Source organism: Phyllostomus hastatus, unplaced genomic scaffold, assembly GCF_019186645.2.
Source record: "Phyllostomus hastatus isolate PE091 unplaced genomic scaffold, TTU_PhHast_1.1 phas_contig_86, whole genome shotgun sequence".
NCBI classification, from domain to species: domain Eukaryota; kingdom Metazoa; phylum Chordata; class Mammalia; order Chiroptera; family Phyllostomidae; genus Phyllostomus; species Phyllostomus hastatus.
In genome coordinates this window covers 36,070,903-36,086,080 of record NW_025333977.1, presented here as the reverse complement: position 1 = coordinate 36,086,080, position 15,178 = coordinate 36,070,903, and the positions used below count along the sequence as shown (strand labels likewise).

The window sequence follows — 15,178 nt, the reverse complement described above, 5'->3', positions numbered from 1 at the left end:
GAATATAAAGACAGTGTTAGATCCCCACCTAATACCAAATAATACCATTGTCTAGCTTTCCATTTTATCTACAACTCTAAAACAAAAGATAAATTATCCATCCCCCTGAACATCCAAGTGTCTGTTTCAATTTTTTTAGTAACTCGTTATTATGTACTTTAAAACTATAAACAACTTTATCAAAAGACACACACAAACATACACACATAAGAAATAGATCCATAGCATATTTGTCTTATGCATTTTCTCTCTGGGAATTATATCATTGTTATTCAACTCATCCTCCTCCTTAAACCCCTGGAAAATTAGATAGTAAAAGGAAACAGAAGATATAAATATAGATATAGATATATATATCAAGATATTATATACAATACAAATAAGCTTTACCTCTCTACTAAAATTTAAATTAGGTAATGATGTTTTTCCTCAGCATATAATTTTTTTTAAAAAAAGACTGTTCCACATTTATGGTTTTTCAGAAAAAAATGCAGAAATGTTATCAAACTTATCTTAACCACATAAAAATTAGAAAAGCATAATAGATATTATTTAATGAATATGGCAAATATTGAGGGAAAACCTACAAAATACCAGTATCAACCAAAATTAGCTTCAGCACTCAAAAATTCTCACATCCTTTTATGATCAAAACAGGGGTCTCATTTTATTCTTAGCTAGATTAGTCCATTCATTTAGGGCAGAAGAGCTTTTTTCCTCATATTCTGAAGGCATCCAGATTTATTTAAAGTTATTCTGAAGTCCATTTCCAACTAAATGATATAGCAAATAAGCAAATTAAAGTATATAGTACTGTTTTTCCCTTGGCCTATTGAAAAAAAAAATAGAGTGCTGTCCAAAGCGTCATAATTAGTCACTGTTTGAACCTCAGTCCTTGTAATTATTTTTCCAAACTCTGAAGGGGAGAGGTTATAACCTTAAAAGGCTGGAGATTCCTTAACAGAAGCTGAAACCATTGTCCATGGAATGACATCACTTCCAGGAGTACTAGGAAAGAGTCAAAGTAACATCATAACACTTGAAGACAGAAGACCCAGAGGCAAATAAATCACCACCACATATTCCTTCAAGTGAATTTCAGCAACTCACATGACTTTAGTTTCTTTGTTGTAAAATGAGGATAATACTAAACAACATATTGAGTTTTATGAAAGTTGACTAAGCATTCACAAGAAATCTTAAGGAATCCAAATTGGTGAGAACACTGTTCCCCAAAATCATAATTTACCAACTTCTACTGTCAGTAAAAATTTGAATAGATCACTTGAATCAACTCAGTTGAACTCAATGAAAAAACCTACTCGATGATCCTCGTGTGGGATGTAAGACTATGCCAGGTGCCATGTTTAAAGGCAGGGAGGGGTACATGGACAGCAAGTGAAGGAAGGAGGAAGGTCCACTCATGTCACAGTTTCTGCCCTCGGACCCTGTGATCTTGGGGAGGAGACAGTGTTTCACATGGGAACTACCTGAAGAATACTTAACACTATAAAGTCCCCAAAAAAAAAAAAAAACAAAACAAAAAGAAAACGTGGTGCTGACAATGGCTTTATGGTAGTTTAATGCCAGGTCTTGCATAAGATCAAAAAAGGGAGCAACAGAGAACATGACATTGTTTTCCCCTGCCCCCTAAGCATCTACTTCTCAGTGACCAAGTTGTGGAATCTGGTAGGAAAGGGTCTCTGCAGATGGGCACTGGTCAGTGGCTCCTCGGGCATCTACTCTGGGCACCATCTATCATGCCCACACTACCATCATTCCCCTCAATTCCTCATTCCCTCCTCTGCACTTAGCTCCTCTTCCTCTCCTTACCTCCATGCCCATTCCCAGGGACAGTGAGGTCCTCAGGCCTGGCTCACCTCCGCCCACAGACTTCTGGGCTGAAAAGATGGCTGAAGCAGCGCTAAGTGTGACAGAGCTCTAACATTAGAGGACTGTGAATCAGGAGGCCTGAGTTCCTATCCCAGCCTTGTCCCTACTTCAACCTGTGACCTTGAGTAAGACACTTCCATTCCATGAACTTCAGTAGTTTCACCCACCAAGCAAGAGTAGAGGATATTTAAAAGTACTTCTTGCTGCTAACGTTCAACATCTCTGTCCTGACTACAACTTCTGTCCTGAATACAACTTCTAACAGTTTCCGAGTGACAACTGGGGGCTCACCAGTCACACAGCTCCTCAAGAGGCACTGACATGACCACCTCAATGGTTCTATTGTGGAGAAGGTCAGGGGCTCCTTCAGAAAATAGCTGATCTAAACAGAGCCCAGGAGCACCATGGTAACACCGCTCTAAGTTGCCAGAGGTAGGGAGGAAAAGCAGCCAATATGCGTGTGCAGCTGCCACATTCCAGAAGAGCACTCAAACCTCGTTAATATCATCTTGCTTAATACTGAGTCCCATAGATCATAAGCTATTTTTGCTGTGTATTTAACAGATTTGTGTATCGCCTTCCCTGCCAGCATTTTCGCAGTCCAGTACAGAGGCCTCTGCCATCACACAGCCTTCAGGCCCTTAGGCCACCCAGGTTAACTCAGGAGAAGGAAGGAGGAGAAGAAAGATGAATAGGAGGAAGAAAATACACTCAGTGGGGTTGGAGGCTAGGAGGAGGAGGGAGTAAGATGTAATAAGAGCAAGTACAAGCCATCAATACACTCAAGTGTGAGGCACTCAAGTCCCAGCTCTCCAAAAACTCCGAGCTGGATGTGTGGGGACAGAATGGGTGAGCTGAGTCCTCTCTTATTATACCTGAGTCAACACACATCCTGCCATGTCAGTTTCAACCTCCACCTCTGCTTGCTTTCACTGGTCTTCACAATCTTAGAATCATCACGTGTGCCACTCTGCAGAGCCCTACGCCCGTGTCTTAGGAGGTAAGCACACAGCCACTACAGTGTACTCTTCAGAGCTTTTAGGGAGGGGTTTCTGTTATATGTCCTGTGTTACAACAATTGCTCAAGCTAATCTATGTGAAAATACCTGTCACATAGTAGATACCCAGTACTCATCTGCTTGTTTCCATCTGTTTTACACAGCAGCAAAGCCACGTGCACCACCACCCTTAGATCCCTTATCCCCAACAGTCTTCACAGACAGGACGAACCCTGTCAAGACTGCTGAGTGGCGAGCAGGGGCCTGGGCCCCAACCATCCCTCTACTGCTTGGTCAGATGGGGGCACCCATCTCAGACCTGCTGCTAACTGGGCAGGTAAAGTAGGGTAAGTCCCTTCTTCCCTGGGAGGAAGCTCAGCTAGACAGATAGTTTTTAAGTTCCTTTCAAGTTCTGAAAGTCTGTAAGCTTCTAAGTTTCATATCCATCTTAAAAACAAGCAACAAGGAGAAGGAAAAAACCATTGAAGAGCACAGTATGTGCTTCGTTATTGAGCATGATGTCTATCTAGGGCACCGTGCCAGAAGCTGAAGAAAATTCAGAGAAGCAGAGAGTAGTACTAGGACTCAGAAACCTTACCATATGTGTGTGCAGGGGAGCCAGGGGGAGAGAAGGCGAGAGCAAACATGGGAAGACGGCAATACAAAGAAAAGTTTAATCATGAAACAAAGTCCAATGCTAAGATTGTCTTTCAGAGCCAAGGGGCAGAGTGAGAAGGTGTCTTTTGGAGGAAGGACAGGTGCCCGTCCTGCAGGCAGAAAAGCAAGGCCCACACAGGCCAAGCGGAGAAAGGTGACATTTTATCAGAGCTAGCCTCTCCAGTGGAAGGGTCATCGGTATCTAAGATGATTAAATGCCTTACTTGTTTTATGTCTTAGAACATTTTAAAATTCGATTCCATACATTAAAGGCTATAATAATAATAGTCACCCCAGCCAGCCATCATCCTAATGCTATGTGGAGTAGTGGGAAGAGCACCGGGCTAGGGAACAGGACACTGGGTTCTGGGCCCTGCGCCACTGCCACCATCAGCTGCCAGGGTTCGGCTAAATGGCTTATCTGGCTGTGGGATAGGAGATCTTGTAGAATTCCAGCTGGATTCTTAAGGCTTCTTAAGAACCTCACTGTATAAAGCTCATGTTTTCCAGAGAAAGAGAATGAGGCCCACCAGAAAATAAGTGATTGCTCTCAAATAAAACATTTCTGTCATCTCTGTCCAGCTCTCTGGATATAGCTGGTATGCACCTGCTTCTGGGTCTTGCCTCAAGCTCATTCTTGCCTGCCAGAGATGTCTGCTTAAGTCCCTAAAATATCCCATCAAAGTCTATGTAATCACATTTCAAAGTCAACTCCAGTCCCCAGTTTGATAATATATTCCCAGGTAGAAAGTGTCTCCACCCAGTTCCCTCACACACAAAGTATAATTACTCAGCTCACACATCGCACTGAGTTTTGGCTGGTCCTGAATCAAACTCACCTTGCTCACCTGCCACTCCTTCTTTCAATTTCTTAGCAAGCCACCTAGTTTGGGAGGTCCTAAGTAAATGCTTATTAAGTCAGCTTGGTCTGGAACCTCGGTTTTCTGATACCTAACCAAGTACCTTCTCCAACAGCATGCTGCCTCTGATCATCACAAGCCAAGGTGTACGCAATCCTCAGAGCAGCCAAACTAGTTTCAACTACTTCCAAATCCATCATGCTATTTATCAAACCAACTAAATATGTAGCAAGAGAGAAGATACACAAAGGAAAGGAAATGAGGAGCCAAGGGTATGCGCTGCAAATCGAATAAACAGCCAAGCCTGTGAACAGAGGAGCACTGGTATTATCATCCCAACTTTAAAAGAAAGAAATGTGCAGGGCAGAGTCAATGGCTGTCCCACATGGAGCCCCAAGTGGAGCAAGGAGGTCCAGTTCTGCAGTCCACTAGGACGCTGCTTTTCCCAACTGCAGTAAACGGTCAGATGGAGAATCTCAACACATAACCCTCAGCTGGGCAGGCCCATTCAGTCTATTGCAGAGGGCGAGAGGCTTCCAGAAAGGAAAAGCATGGCAGCCACTTAGAGAGCAAAGATTTCATACGCAGACCCACGAGGCCCGTACTGCTGGAGTGAAAGCATGGCAGAAAGATGTATGAGGCAGAGCTGTGTGACTCCAGAGGCCACCCAAGGCACACATCAGATGGGAATTTTAAAAAATCCCTTTCAACCCGTGAGGACTCAGATGGCAGCACACGCAGTGATGGCCCCAGCCAGACAGCAAAGGCATATTGGCACCACTGTAATTTGTCCATTCACCAATATGCTTCCTGAAAAACACCCATATGCTTTCTTTTAGCTTCCATATGCTTTTTAGCAAGGAAACGAAAATATTTCATTAGTTTTCAGTAATTAATAATTACTTATTTCACAATAGTCACCCTCATTAAAAAATGAAAATAACTGATTAAGCTGCAGGATCCTGGCTTTCAACTGAAGCTTTTAATTTTTTCTAAAATTCTTTCCCTCTAGAAACTGAGTAACAGAGTAGAACAGCTAGTGTGGAAATATTCACACCGCAGGGAATGAAGAGTTATCATCCACACCGCCCGGCATTCCTCGTGACTGAGACATCATGGTTTAATGAAAAGAACGTGGACTCAGAGCAGAAAGACTTGGGATCCAATCCCAATTTGACCCCTGGTGAATAGTACTTATGAGGAAACACAGAGTGTTGAAAAGATAAAGCCTGCTGGATGCCTTCAGCCAGCCTCCCATTATGCCCAGGGAGCAACTTCACAAGGCTTCCTCCAGCTATCTCAAAGCATGGATGAGGCATGCCCAAAATGCTGGCAGTCTGCCAGTCATTGTCAGCAGGCCATGGCCAATAGCCTTGAAATTGGTCTGGGGCCTAAAACAATTCTTCTCAAACTCTAACGGGCAAACAAACTACCTAGGGATCTTGTTAAAATGCAGATCTGCATTCAGGAGATCTGGAGTGGGGCCTGAGGTCTGCATTTCTAACAAGCTCCCAGGTGATGCTGATGTCCTGGTCTTCAGACCAAATGTGGAGAGGTGAGGATCTAAAAAGTATCAAGATAAAGTTAGGAAGCAGAATCTGTAAGAACAAAACAGCTGTGACTACCTCATTGGGCTATGACAAGGGTTATTAATTAGAGTGACCATAATGCTTCTGAGTATTACACAGCACAAAGGTATTTTGATTATCATCACAAATGTCCCACAGTCAAGTATGATTTCCATTTTGCAGACGAGAAAACTGAGACCCAAAGAAATCAAGTAACACATGCAAGGTCACACAGCTAGTCTAATGTTTTCCCAGTTCAGGTATAGCTGCCTGTCAGTGTGAGTATAAGTCAAAGGAAGACAGTCTAAAAAGCAAGTATTACTATAGAGTGCCGGAATGAAGTCCAGTTCTTGTTCTGCCTCCGGGTCCCCGTCCATAAGGTGAAGGTGCAGCCCCTGACTGTCTCTCAGGCCTCTTCCATCTCTGACACCAGCCCGCACTCTCACGGTTCCCACACATTCTCACAGTGGGTCATTAAGCACTGAGCATCAGCTTCACACATGTGGCAGTCATTACATCTTGGCACGATCCAAGTCCTAGCTGCTCACATCTGCATTTGTGCTGATCCACGCATGGTCAGAAGTCTGTCTCAGTTAAAAATCCCACGCTCAAGAGAACAGAGAGAAAACAACACATGGATTTCCCAAAGCATTAAAATTCCAATTCAGTTGATAACTCACAGTATGATCAGGGCACTATGACCCCAGTCACTCTGTCTCCTCTTCATCTCACTTACAAAAATGAAGAAATTGAGAGCACTAACTTGATAGAAATGTTTTAAAAAAGAAAAATGTAACTCACTCATAATGCATTTTATCCAATTGTCCAACGGTTCTTATTCTGCCTTAAGGTGCCAGATAACCATTTAATTAATTAACTATCATATAATTGATTCCTAAGGCTTATAGAATTGTTTCATTGTCCCTCTTCATATTCAATATGAAGATACTCTGCAGGTACTCAGATATCTTGGGGCAGATCTAGATTTAAATCCAGGCTGTGCTATTTATTACTCAACCTCTCTGATCTCAATTACTACATATGAAAAATGGGAAAAACAATTTTTATTTCATGAGAATAAATGAAAAATATATTAAAATGGCTAACATCTAAAAGTAATTTGAGATGAATGAATGAACAAAGCAAGCAAGCAAGCAAGCAGAATAAGAGTTTCAATGTGAAAATATCATTCAAGAGTTTGAAACAAGTAAAAATCCAGAGTCATGCTCATAAGTAAGGTGGATGCCGAGAGCAGAAAAATAGGTGAACTGTGGGAAAAATCCCACAGCAACAGATGTATGCTCCCCAAATGTCACCTCCAAGTTCCCATATTAAAATTACTTTTGGCTTAACTTAGAAACTATGTCTGGCCTTCAAACGGTCTACAAAACTGAAATTTTAACCAATATCCTATGTACATGTGCATTTTCTAACTATTTCATAGATTTATATCTGAGTCTCCAAATATTCCATAATCCTCTCCTCTACTCCCAAGCACACACATTCACACATGTGTGCACACTTACATGCAAATTAAGAACAACAGTATTAGGTAAGTCCCCTGACAGAAAGGGACCTGTCAACTGAGAGAGAAAAAGTTTATTTAATAAAACAAGGCTGAGAGATGCAAGCACACAGTTTAGAAAATATGAGCAGTGGAAGTTATTACAATAGTAACGTCCAAACCAGAGTAAGGGGGTCTGAATTCAAGACCAAGCTCAGTTGCAAACTTGCTACATGACCTTGGGCAAATCAGAGACTTGTGAAAATAAGGGGTGGGAGACCTTTACTCTCCACCATTCCACACTCCTCTTTCTCCTATCTCATACCTGGAGAAACTGAGGTTCAAAGGAAGATCATCCCTTCACCAAAATCATAGCAAATTAATTAGAGGCAGAATTTGAACCTCAGACTCAGTAAAATGATTTCCAGGCTCTGTATCTCAGTATTAGGAAGACTGATTAGTGTTTACATCCAGTGGCCCCTAAGTTATCTTCTCTTTTGGGCGGGTTCACCCCTTCTTTTTTAATGATGCTATAAACTTTTTTTAATCATTGTTTAAGTACAGTTCCTAAGTTATCTTCTAACTAATGGATAATTACAACTCTCTTGTCTGGACTTGGAAATGTCATGAAAACATGAGTTTGGTTTTGGCAAAGATCATTCCAGCTGCTTCTCTGTCCCTGCCCAGCCCTACAAGAACAAGGCAAAAAAGTCCAAAAGAATGAGAGATGCTGCTAGCAACTCGGAATTGCAGACCTTGAACTAGATTTCACTGGATTGGCTCTTATTTTCCTGTCCTCTTGCTTATCAGTCCTTCAACTGTCTTCCCTTTATTGATGTTCCCAACTATGCACACAGCCAGCTAGGAGCTCATCCTCAGCTTCCTATCATTCATTGGATTAGAAAAGGGCAGAAGACCAGAAGATGGATGGAGGAAACAGTGGTGATGTCAGGGTCAAATGATCTCTTACAGAAAAGACTGCAGAGGAATTCATATTCTCCTAGTAAACACAGAGAGCAGAAGCCAGCCAGAACCCTCTGTTTCACTGTCCCCAAGGGATTAATGAAGTTGCCTAGAATCCATTTATGTTTTAAGGGCATCTCACATCCTGCCTTGACACTGCTTTTGCCTAAAAGACAATGGCCCTTTATTTATTGGATTGTGAAAGAACAGTTTATAGAAAGGATTCCCTTCTAAAATAGACATATAATTATAAAGTCAGAAGAAATAATTCTAGTTAGGATTTGCTACTAACACCTTAGACAAATTGGATTCCGCCCCCCACCCCAATATCTGTATCTCTGAAATGACAGAATTGGGCTAGATTGATTCCTGAAGTCCCCCCTGGCTCTGATGTTCTCACCTCTTCTTACAGTTCAATGATTCAACCTAGAAAAGTCAAACAACAGAACAAAGAACAAATTAATGCTACCAGTGGATAAGTTCACTGGATTCTCTAACAATAAGACAAGATCATGGAGTTGAGAAACATGGAGAAAGATTTTTTTACCTTTCTAACCAGAAACTAGATGTCACTGGAGGTAGTGAACAGCCATAGCATAAATGCCCAATCATAGTGTATAATTCAAATCCCTAATTGCTCTTCTAGTATATAAAAGAATCAAAAGCTAAATATAAGAATAACTGTTTTCATACCAGCTCTCTAGTAGAGTCCCAGGATTTTCCTATGACCTTGGACAAGTGGCAGCAAGAGAGAGAAAGGACGGGGTATGAAAGAAAATCACAGATAAGAACGCATTTAACTAGAAGTAGTTGATCAATGCCATGATCGACTGGTCTGACTCCATCTGTTATGAGATGCTGAAGTGAAACTTGGAGACAGAAAGTGACTTGCTCAAGGTGGCACAGCCTGAGATGAGATTAGAATTAGATTCTCATGACTTCTGGTTGACATATCCTAACATAAAATATACTGTTTCACTCCGCCAAACAATGATAGCCTATCCAGGTAGCTAAAATAATAATAATACTACTTTAATTTAAAACTACTACCTCTACCTCCACCTCAGAAAACAATAACTGATTAATTGGCAGTCTGATTTAAGGCAGTCTAGGGTTATTCCATCAACTTGTAATAAACAAGTCACTCTAGCAATAAAGACAAGTTCATGAGAATTAATTGGGTATTATTCATCCCTGCTAATGAATCACACTGTTGAAAACAGGAATAATCAACAGTCTACAGAAGGCCAGAAGCCTGTTCCTGTTCAAGTACAGAGCTTGCCTATTAAAGAACATTGGGTATCAGCTCTAAATAGTAAACAGGGTATACCGTTTCAGATTCCATGAAGTGCAGCTTTAAATAGACTTGGTTTGGAAATGGGACAGAGAACACACCACAGTCAGTGGATCAACGTTAAGAGCAGAGAAAAACAATGATTATACTCATTAAGTGGGTGCCTGTTGACACATCTACTGTGAAGTCTAATTATTTATTTAAACTGTTATTTTTCTTCATTACTGCCACTGATACCAATTATTACCACAAGATTATTTTAAATTCTGCAGCATGTCCCCAGATTATTTACTTCTCCACCTTCCAAAGGTTATTTGAGAAATCTTTATCCTTCTTTATCCTTCTCTCTCCACCAGCTCCCACCTCCAAAATACAGAGGGCATGCAGAAATAGAGAGATGATAGAGATAGATAGATGATAGATAGATAATAGATAGATAGATAGATAGATAGATAGATAGATAGATAGATGATAGATAGATAGATAGATAGATAGAAAATTCCTCTTTCTCATGAACAATTTTTCATGATTTTACCAAGCTTGATTCAACCTCTCTTTGTAGTTTCAAGATGGGTTTCAGTGCAAAAGGAAGGAAGGAGCACAGCTAACCACTTTTCAAAGCTTATTCTATTAATACATAATAATTTAAGCATTTGGAGAAAAGTTAATATAATAATTAGATTTCTAAATGAACAAGTCAGATCTCTGCCTAACAAAGCTATCAAAAACTGATATTACATGTCTATAGTACATTCTTTTCTGATATATTTATCTATGAAAGTATATGAAATACATAAGGGAGATTTTTTTCAAGGGCACTTTATGGACGAGACAGGGACCAAATGATGCGCAGGATCCATTCCTGTACTTTTAGTCACGACATTTCTTGTAATCTCTTTTTGTAGTCTATGAGAATAAACTCTAACCAACACAAGTGCTGCTACAACTAATCTAATTATGGAGGAGATTCGCTGTCCACATATCACCCACCTCATTCGCACATGATGTGTTTTTTAGTCAATGCATACAGTGAATATCAGCTTTGAGAACCATTATTAACATAACAGCATAATTTCCACTTAATTCTAAATCATTAACTCCTACAAATACAGGGCAGTACCAACAAACTTCAATTGTTTTCAAGGTCTATATAACAAAAGTCATGTTTACAAGCTCAAGATGATGAAAATAACATACCAAACTAATTATCAAAATATTCAGCAGAACAAATTTTACAGTATTTTTATGATGATATCAGATCTTCCACAAAGATGCTTTTCTACAAATCCTGTACCAAAGACTTCTAAACGATAAAGAATATGGCAGAGCAAACTTGGAAATAAAGATCCCAACTGGTTAGCGGTAGGAGAAAACTCACATTTTGTAAATTTTATAGCTATCATGCTTTTTTCCATTTTTTTTTTTTGGCCTCCATTTTCTTGACAAACTCGAGAAGAGGGCATTCCTCTGTGAAAGGCCAATCTTCCTCACACAGGTCCCCCTGGATAGTATGTAAGGGCCCTGGGTTTCAAAAGTCTCGAACTCATTTGCTTATTCTTAGGACTTTGTTGTTGTTGTTGAAGCCTTGGATTACGTTTTTGTTTTGGGGTTTTTTTTTGTTTTTGGGGTTTGTTTGTTTGTTTGTTTTAGATTTTTGGGGGGCAGCTAAGAGATGGTGATGGATCTAACTAGGAAAGTCCAGCTCAGTCAGAGCCAGGAAATACTGGCAGCACAATGGAGTGAAAACACACTCGAAAAGGCGTCAGGAAACTAGAGAGAAAGTCGTCCTGCCACATGCCATCAGTGCATACAAGCAGACAATACATAAGAGCATTCTAGTACATGGCATGTTATAGACAAATACCTATTAAATCTGAATCTGCTGCATAGCTTATGTTTTTGAACTTCTGGTATTTAACCTTAAGGGCTAAAAATTGAAAGAGACAATTAAATCAAGAAAACATAAAATGAAGGGAATTCATTTTCTTGGCCATTTTTCAGTTTTGGTGCTCATGAAAGACCTTTGTGTTTCTTCTGGTGGGAGTGAAATCAACCTTAAACACTATTGGCCAAGATTCCTATTAGCATTTCCTAAGTATGAAGACAGTCCTCTCTTACCTCAGATAATAGCTCTGGGAGTGGTCAGGGGACACAAGGTTCAGCAAACTGCAACAGTAGTGTCTGAAAACGAAAATTAGGTAAAAGTTACTCTTAGATACTAAGCTGTGTTTATTTATAAATCATCATAAACACATAACTACATAGTGGTTTCTTATTTTGCAAAACATTTTCACATTCATTACCTCATATCACCCCACACCAACCTGATGAAGAAGCAGGAAAAGATTATTTTACTGACTTCATAGGTGAGGAAATAGAAACTTACAGAGGAACAGAGACGATGAGAAGGGAACAAACATCTGTCTCATAATGACCTTCACAAATACCATGTGAAATGGGTATCACTGTCCTCATCTTACAGATGTGGAAGCTGAAGCTCAAAAAAGGCAGGTAACTTGCCAAAACCACATAGTGTAGCACACGGCAGTGAGTTGGGACCCTCTGGGCTAGTACTCTTTCCTTTTTACCTCAGTTTCTCCTAAGACACTAGGTTGGGAAAACACAAACAGATCATTGATTTGATCCACTTGGTTTGGTGGAAGAAGGAATAATAAAGTAAAACTAGCTATTGACTGACATGAAGAAATAGGCACACACAGGATTTAGCGCTGGTTCGACTTGTCTTCCTCTTACAGATAACCTTAGGCAAGATACTTAAACTATCTGAGTGTCAATTTCCTTATATGTAAATGAAGATTATAATATCTACTTCATAGCCAAAGTTCACATAAACATTATTTGTAAGATTTTCCTCCATTATTTCATACCAATAGATGTAAACAGTGGTGGTACACCCAATTATATTTCTTCCTATGAGCCTATGTTTATATGATCAAAAAATGATATCATAAGCACACAGTGCTAGAGAATATCTCTGGACTGGGTAGTCTGTGCCTCTAGTTTTAAAGCACGCATTTAAAGCAATATTTGCCTATGTCAGTCTCAGATGGCCTCACCTAATACATCACAAAGAACTTTTGTTCCAAAAGGCAAAGCCTCAAAATGAAAAATCAAGTGACTTCTCAACCCACCAAAATAAGAGCTGCTTGCGGCTTTAAGGAGAAGATCAGATGTATCTGAAGTCCTTTAAAAGTGTGTGCTTGTATCGTTTCTCAGGTTCAGGAAGATGGTGCTTCCAACAGGACTGCGACAAAAGCATTTGTTTTAAACAACAGATAGATTTACTGAGAAGTATAAGACATTGGGAAGTTTTTGCAATATATCTCATTTTCATAGAAGACTCAAATCAGATTAAGAAGAGAACATGGTTGACACGATGCCCTATAAGTAGTTCTCGTCACATGCCACCAAAATTAAAACATTAATCATCTTTTGGCCTCATACTTTATACTGTGGGAAATTATTACACGACCATTTTATGTCAAATCATCCCCATCATAACCCCAATGAGACCTTTTTGCCCCAATTTAGCCAATAAGGAAACCAAACTTCAAAGAGCATGCAGTTAATCTCAAACACACAAAAATTTAACCTTGTACCTTGACACCAAAACCAGAGAGGACCCTCCTACTCATAATGCAGCCCCTAATTTGAGAATGCTCTATTTAGAGGGAAAGGAAAAATGAGTATATACCATACAAAATTCAATTGTCAAGGCACCAAAACATTAATACTCAGTACTGTTCATTGGCAAGTGAAAGGAGAAAGAGAAGACTTCATATCTGTGGTCTAACCAGAAGGTAACACATTACTAAGCTGGCTGATGCAGAAGCAGTTTTTGATGCAGGCTTGCCATAAACACTTTCTCAGTTCTCCCCAGTGAAGTTTCAAAGATGCAACATCCTTGTGCAAGCCCTCAAAACATTAGCCACAGAAACAACAGAAGTTGACACCATTCAATTTTTGTGAAGGGGCCTTCACTAGTAATTCTCATTTTATGCAGTAGAAAACCTGAAGCCTTCCAGCTAAGCTCACCAGCCCCTGTCACTTGATTTTAATGTCATGTGTTCTCAGGAACTCCAGAGTATTTCCTAAGAGAATGGAGAAGACCTTTCTAGTCTTTTCTAGACCTAGAAAGACACCTGGGACAATGGACAAATCCTACTCTAGCGTCTTGGTAATGAAGCCAGTTATTCTAGGCCACCTCTGTGTATTTTACAGCTGCTGGACCAGAACCCGGCATGTTTGCACCCTTTCTCAAACCACCCATCCTCTCCCAGGAAAAATGTTCTCATCTCCAGAAGCAGCTTCAACCAAAACTTAAAAAAATAAAAACAAAAAGACCTCTACAATCAACCTCTAACTTACAAAACTTCAACTTATTAATTAGAATCTAAGCAAAAGCAAGACTTACCAAACTTAGTTGGTACTAATATAGAATAACAGACAATTTCTACTACATTTGGGGGAAAACAGGAGGAAAAAAATTAAATCAGGAAAAAATGAGAGTGGAAAAAATGAGGGAGAATAAAGGAAAAAAGAAGAAAAGAACAGAAGGACATGAGAAATGAAAAGCACAGAAACACCTGTTTCAACAAGTTTTAGACAAACCATGGTATCTTCTGAATTGATCACTGTACCCTAGGTTAATTTTTAAGCAATAATCCACTAGGATGATGATTCTAACATTATGAACAAAAAGTCCAACCATCTGGCATTAGATTTGCTGAGACCAATGTAAACATGCCTCTTAATACTTAATATGAGTGCTATATTTTATTAAGAAATGTGATAGAACTTGTTAAAACTCCCATTAATCCCATAAATGGGTAGCTCTTCAGCCCTGTGGTCCCCAATGCTCTTTCTGAATAGAAGGTGTTATCTTGAAAAGAGCACCTGTATGTGGATTGAGAACCTGGGTTCTGTTCTTAGCGCTCTAATTCCCAAATCTTCTGAAACAAAACTTGCATGAAATATGCATTTTTCTGTTTCTTTTTTTCACAGGTTGTGACCATGATTATCTCTAACTCACTCTTACAAAGCCAGAAATTATTTTGTCTATACTTTGTTCATTTTGATAAGTTTTATGTGGTGGTAAAGGTGGTAGGGAAAGGATTACTTATACTAAGGTTTTTAAAAATTAAACAATGTCATAATCTAAAGCATGATTATTAGGACATCTGTCCAAAAAGCAATTGAAGTGTTAGATTATGCCAAAGGCATTAGATGACAGACATGGAAAGGTCCTCATTGCCATCATCAAATCCTTTATGAAGAACATTTTTAAATGCACTCTTTCACCTGCCACCCTAAGACACTTATCATGAATACAACATATTCCATGGCTTGTGAATGATTTGGTTGTCTCATTAAAGTAATGTTTGCCAGTATTTAATTGCTTCCCTCCCTGATTTTAATTT

The 15,178-nt window shown here is 39.6% G+C and overlaps 1 protein-coding gene across 8 annotated transcripts in view; it reads right to left on the bottom strand.

Annotated features, from left to right (window-relative positions):
• LOC123826937 (LIM domain containing preferred translocation partner in lipoma) overlaps positions 1 to 15,178 on the bottom strand; it is a 634,789-nt gene that overhangs the window by 462,089 nt on the left and 157,522 nt on the right. For 7 of the 8 annotated variants that reach the window (XM_045851156.1, XM_045851152.1, XM_045851154.1 and 4 more), the window contains one exon: positions 11,856 to 11,918. The exons of the other annotated variant lie outside the window; for it this stretch is intronic. Coding sequence is in view for 1 of the 7 variants with exons in the window: in XM_045851158.1 (XP_045707114.1) it covers positions 11,856 to 11,918 (63 nt within the window). In the remaining 6 variants the exon portion in view is untranslated. Of the gene's footprint in view, positions 1 to 11,855; positions 11,919 to 15,178 lie in introns of those variants that run through there. 8 annotated transcript variants of the gene reach the window in all.